Source organism: Carlito syrichta, unplaced genomic scaffold (assembly GCF_000164805.1).
Source record: "Carlito syrichta isolate Samal-C Ts95f unplaced genomic scaffold, Tarsius_syrichta-2.0.1 Scaffold304359, whole genome shotgun sequence".
In the NCBI taxonomy this organism is placed as follows: Eukaryota; Metazoa; Chordata; class Mammalia; order Primates; family Tarsiidae; genus Carlito; species Carlito syrichta.
The window spans coordinates 220873-226872 of record NW_007248455.1 but is presented as its reverse complement, the minus strand read 5'-3'; the positions used below and the strand labels follow the sequence as shown (position 1 = coordinate 226872).

At 46.0% G+C, this 6000-nt stretch overlaps 2 protein-coding genes across 3 annotated transcripts in view; both read left to right on the top strand.

Annotated features, from left to right (window-relative positions):
• The first annotated feature begins 1306 nt into the window (after positions 1-1306).
• Positions 1307-3623, top strand: PET117 (PET117 homolog). The gene is made up of 2 exons (XM_021713234.1): positions 1307-1345; positions 3306-3623. Exons 1-2 carry the CDS (start codon positions 1307-1309, stop codon positions 3453-3455), a joined length of 189 nt encoding a protein of 62 aa, XP_021568909.1. The 3' UTR covers positions 3456-3623.
• A 77-nt stretch (positions 3624-3700) lies between these two features.
• KAT14 (lysine acetyltransferase 14) overlaps positions 3701-6000 on the top strand; it is a 35042-nt gene continuing 32742 nt past the window's right edge. For both annotated transcript variants that reach the window (XM_008059779.1, XM_021713237.1), the window contains exon 1: positions 3701-4028. In XM_008059779.1, coding sequence (XP_008057970.1) covers positions 3770-4028 — 259 coding nt within the window. In that variant the 5' untranslated portion in view covers positions 3701-3769. The remainder of the gene's footprint in view (positions 4029-6000) is intronic.

The following is a 6000-nucleotide window of genomic DNA, read 5'->3' as shown; positions in this document are numbered from 1 at the left end:
GCCTCGGGCCGGGTGGTCTCCGCCCGCGTGGCTGCCCCCGAGCCTCCGCGTGGCTGCCTCCTCGGCCTGTCTCCTCTGCGGCCCGGACGCCCCACCCCCCGGCCCAGCGACTGCGGCTCTGCGGCCGCCCCGCTGGGCCTCACAGGCCCCTCGGCCGTGTGCAGCCGGGGACAGGACGACCCGTGGCCCCCGTCGAGCGTCTTCCCATCGGGGTGCCTGGCGGGTCCGCGTGGTGGTCCCAGCGGCCTTTGCAGCGTCTCGTTTACGCTGCTGGAGGGGGACGAGGAGGGGTGCCCCTGGGGTGCATCCAGCACGTGACCGCCCCCTTCTCCGCCCATGGCTGGGGGCCAAAGCCTCACGTGTCCAGGTGCTAGTGACTTTTTCCCGTGGTAGAGGAGGCTGCCTCTTACCCACCCGCCCAAGGTAACGTGGTGAGATATGAGATATGCGTGGGTTGTGTTTCAGTGAACCAGTTGCTATGGGTGCCGTCGAATCTGGGAAATTTTATATATATTTATATATATATATAAATAATTTTAATTACCATTTTTATGTATAAGTCATTATATTATTTATTATATATCATATAGAAATATAGCTTTTTATTTTTATTTCTTTTGAATCGGGGTCTCACACTGTCTCCCAGGCTGGAATGCAGTAGCATCATCGTGGTGGAACTACAGGCCCGTGCCACCACGCCTGGCGAGTTTTTGGATTTTTTGTAAAGAAGGAGGTCTTGCTATGTTGCCCAGGCTGGTCTTGAACTCTTGGGCTCAAGCAGTCCTCCTGCCTCGGCCTCCCAGAGTGCTGGGATCACAGGCATGAGCCACCGTGCCGGCCCAGAGATTCTTTTTGGTACTTTTATCATGACTTACTGATCCATCAGCGACTGACCATCTTTTCTGTTCTCTCAGTTGATGTTTTCATTTTTCAGGTTGGGAATAAAGATAATAACTGGTCGCTGTGTGCCAAGTGCCTCTCAAGGCACTTTGGGAATACAAAGATAAGGAGACACAGCCTTAGGAACAGCTTTAAAGTCTGTAAATGACTCCACGTTGCTGCACATTGAGTGTTAGAACAGGAGATTAGGTCGTTGGCGAACTCAACACCTGGACAGTTCCTGGGGTGGTAAACAGTCTGTCTTCTGTGATTTGCCTGTTAGAGGTTTGGACGGTGCTCTGTGCTTGGTACACAGAGGAAGCTGGCGAGGTCCTCAGTGTTCACAATCTGTAGAAGTCAGGGGAAAGGAGGCGTGTGATGGTGTAAGAGTTTTGAGGAGGGAGATGGGATGATATGATGAAAGGGCATGGAGGAAGTGAGAGCAAGATTAAGTGACTCTAAGGAGGTGACCTTTGGAGCAGGTGGGAGACTCCTGCCTCCTGGAAGGACAAGGAGTAAGGTGGAGTGAAGGTGGTGTGTCGGATGTAGTTTTGAGGTCAGTGAAGCCAGGGACCTTGGAGGTCTTGGCAGGGATAGGATGGAGCTTGGTTCTGATGGATAAGTCCGGTGTTCTGGGAGTTTCTTGCAACGTGACTACAGCTGGACCCCTCCTCAGACTAGCTAGTTAAGCAGAAAATCTCCAGGACACAGGCCCAGGTAGGCAGGTTTGAAAAATGACCCAGAGGATTTTATCAAACAACTAGGGGTGGGAGCCACTGGGTTTTCAGGTGGAAGAGTGGTTATATGGAAGCTGGAGAGATTGGCCGGAGCCCCCTGTTGACTTTCCATCATTCCTTCATTAGGGGCTTGGGAGCCGTGGGAGAGCTGCTCCAGACTGGTATGACGGGAGGCTCGGGGGCAGGAGGGTCGGTGGTGCCCGTTCCTACCTGCCACGCAGGCACTGTGTTAAGCACTTCGTGTGCCTCATCTTCAGTCCTCATGGTAACCCACCAGAAACCGAGCAGGACTCTCGAGGAGCCAGAGTCCTGAGTGTTGGGTGAGGGGAGTGGGGAGGGCTGTGGTGGTGAGTAGGCCATTACAGGACCTCCTGGAAAGGTGTGTGAGGCTGGCAGCACCGAAACGTGGAGGAAGGAAGAGATGACGGGGAGAGAAGGGTTGTGAAGGAGGAGGTCTGGGAGGTGGGTGTGCAAGGATGAGTCTGGCGGGTTGGGTGTCATGTGGGTGTGTCGTGGTGGATGGGAAGATCTGGGGTGGGGTGGAATTAGCACCTTCATTTTTTGTCTCAGTGGGAATCTCTCCAGGGTGCAGGGTTCAGTTCAGGAAAGCTGAGTTTGGGTTGAGTTATCAGTCCCAGGATTCTTGGATGTCTGAGCCCTCATGATAGCTAATGAAGCTGTAGGCCCGGAGGAACTCCAGCAAGAGGTCCTGAGTGAGTTTTTGAGTAATTTGAGAAAATCCAAGCATACCCAGGCTCTGGCCCACCCCCACTAATTGTACCTCATAAGGATATTGTTTAATCTTAGTAGATAAAATGTTAGTTATTAGTTATGACCGAACTTGTATTTTTCTGAGTCTCATATTTGCTCCCAGGCTTCATGTTCTGGAATTATCTACCTGCTTTTTTAGTGCTTTTTCAGGGAATGTTCATTGGTGGGCCTTTATTTTTTTCCCTGGTAGTAGCATTCTTTTTTTTTTCCCCTTCTCTCTCTGTTATGTAATTGATTAATCATTTTGTATGATTTTTCCTTTTCATTTTACATGCTAGAAGAAGGGAGGTTGTTTACTTTTTTTGCACATCCTTAACGGTTTGTTCAGATTTTAGTAATTTGCTTTTTTCTCTTGATGTTTATTCTTCATCCAGGATAATTGCTAACAGGAAAATAGTTCACCGAGTTACTGTAGTAACTTGTCAAGTTTTTTTGTTTTTTTTTGAGTTGGAGTCTCACTCTGTCACCCAGGCTGGAAGGCAATGGCATGCTCCTGGCCACTATAGCCTCGACCTGCTGGGCTCAGGCGATCCTTCCGCCTCAGTCTTCCAAGTAGACTTAACAAGTTTTTAAAGCCTCATATATCAACTAAACTTTTAAAATTCAACCTAGTGCCAGCTTTTTCTTTTTGTTATTTCTCATTAAGTTTTCTGTACTGAATGTTCAGGAATTTCTTAAAATATGGTAAGAAGTCATTTCAGTAATTACATTATAGCACACTACCAACTTTATTTGATGATTTCTTTATTGCTTTTTGTTACATTTTCCATTTGTACAGAAAGTTAAAATAGTAATTGGGTATTTGGAATCTGAAAGCTTCAAGTGTATTTTGGTAACACTGTTATTTGGATTTGAATGGCACAAGCATGGGAACCACCTGCTCGGGGTGTTGCTGAAATCTGTTTCTTACGTTTTTAGAGGCTTCGTGACGGAGTGATCAGAGACATTGAGAGGCAAAATCGGAAAAAAGAAAACATTCGTCTTTTGGGAGAACAGATTATTTTGACTGAGCAACTTGAAGCAGAAAGAGAGAAGATGCTATCGGCAAAAGGATCTCAAAAAACGTGACTTGAATGTGAAATATCAGTGGGACAGACAGCACTGAGTGTGTGTGTGTGTGTGTGTGCGCGCGCGTGTGTGCGTGTATGAAGGGTAGCTTAGTGACATCTTAACTTTTTTCTGTCACTATCCTTTTCAACTTGGTCAAATAAAGGACAGTGGATCATATATCCTAAATTACTGCTTTCGGAGTCCCTTATGTCTGAATAAAGAAGGGTGGGTGGATGCTCTTCTGAGAGTTTCTGTGTGTGTGGTCCTGGTAGAAGCCCCTTTTAGTTAGTGGCCAGAGCTCAAGATTGCTCTGCACCTGTGAGAAGGAAGGGATGGATAGTAACATCCACCTGGGGAGTTTGATAAGTCGTCACGATGATGAAGCCACGAGAACATCTACCTCGGAAGGGCTGGAGGAGGGGGAGGTGGAGGGAGAGACTCTCCTGATAGTTGAATCAGAGGACCAGGCATCAGTGGATTTGTCTCATGACCAGAGTGGGGACTCCCTCAACAGCGATGAGGGAGATGTGTCGTGGATGGAGGAGCAGCTGTCCTACTTCTGTGACAAGTGCCAGAAATGGATACCGGCCAGTAAGGAGCCTCTCAATTCCTTTGATTTGTCAGTACCTGTATGAAAGAAACATGAATGTAAAATAGACCTAAATAAAAGGATAATTATATTTGTTAGTTGATCAGCTATACATTTATATAAAATATACACATTTGTATGAATAAAAGTTGTCAACCTCTATCACATTGTTAAATTAACATTCTTGATGGTAACTCAATAAAAAAGAAAATTGTAAATCCTGTGTACTTAAAAGAATTAGCCACTTTTTTTTTTTTTGAGTTGGAGTCTCACTCTGTCACCCAGACTGGAGTGCAGTGGCATGCTCATGGCCATGGCCACCGCCACCTCGATCTGCTGGGTTCAGGCAGTTCTTCTGCCTCAGCCTTCCAAGTAGCTGGAACTACAGGCGTATGCCATCATGCCTGGCTAATTTTTTAATTTTTAATTTATTGTAGAGACGAGGTCTTGCCAAATTGCCCAGGCTGGTCTCGAACCCCTGGGCTCAGGCAATTATCTTGCTTTCACCTCCCAAAGTACTTGGATTACAGGTGTGAGCCACCACACCCGGCCATGTTTTTCTAACAAGATCATTTTATAGATTTGGGGCCAAATTCTATCAGTGTATAATTAATGTTCAAGTTCATAAAAATTACTGTTAATATTTAATTTATGAGGCAAACTACTGCTATTGTATACTACAGTGAGGTTAGAATGGGCAGATTGAAGGTGTATAGGTCCGGTCTTTTTTCCCACTTGCTGGAAGGAGATACTTGCTACCTGGTTGCCCCAGCCTTGAGATTTTCAGCTACCAGCTCTGGTTCTTGAGCATGGCTTGCCAGCCATTATAGGGTCCATACTGACAGAGTTTTTGCATTAGGCGAGAGACTAGCAAAGCATAAGTACTTGAGGAATGCCTTTGCGTAATAGAGTTTGTAACTAAGAGAAGTTTGTGTTTATATTATTGTAAAGTGGATCATTTTCTGGTATGTGGAAATGTTTTTGTTAAAATGGATTCAACTATTTAAATTTAGTTAATAGTAACATTTTCACAGAAAACAAATGTAGAATTTCTTACTTATTAGCTGGTTTTTGCTTCTGTGCTGTCTCTTATTAATCCTGGGTTCTGCCTAAACCTCTGAGTGGCTTTCCTTTTGCCTTTACAGGATAGATTTTTAAACAGCCCTTTGTGATCAGGCCCCTGCTAACTTGAGCCTCTTTTATCCCCATGCAAACAACTTTGCAGTTAAGGTGACCTTTCTATTCTTTTTTAAACCTAGGGCTTTGCACCTTTTTTTTTCCTCTCTGGAATAAGCATCTCCCCAGCCTCTGCGCCCTTCCCTACCCATCCCTCTTCACCTGGCCAATTTCTAGCCCTCCAGGCTCTGCTTTCCTAATGTAGGTGGGGCATCCCTTTTATGTGTCCTCGTGCTGCCCGGGACACATCACATTTCACTCCTATGGTCTTCATGCCTCCCAGAGCATCAGCCTTACCTGGAGGACTTTAAAAATTACAGAGGCCAAGGCTCTGCCTCAGAGGTTGGTTTGTTTCATTTAGACCCAGGCATATTTAGAAAACCAAAAACCACTCCTTGGGTGGTTCTGGTGTGCTGTGAGGATGGAGAAACACTGTGCCGTTGTGATTACTTTCTTCTGTACTGCCCTCGGATATGTGAACCTGTAAGAGCAGGCACATGTCTTTCTTGGACGTTATATTCCTGGTTCCTAGCCCAATACCTGGCACAAGGTGGGGGGCCATATTTTTTGGGGAAAAAAATGTGTAAAGAGACCTGCCCTCAGGAGTCAGGAATGTGACAGTTGGAAAACCCAGAGCAATGATACTGGCTTTTCCAGTGCTGTTCTAAAAGTTAAGAAATCAGAGTCTAGTGGGGTGGGTGTGTACTTGGTGTTAGAAGAATAAAAATCTTTTCTCCCTCACCCCCTGCTATCGTGGGTTGGCTGAAAAAAAGAAAATACAACATGGGAAACTTGGAA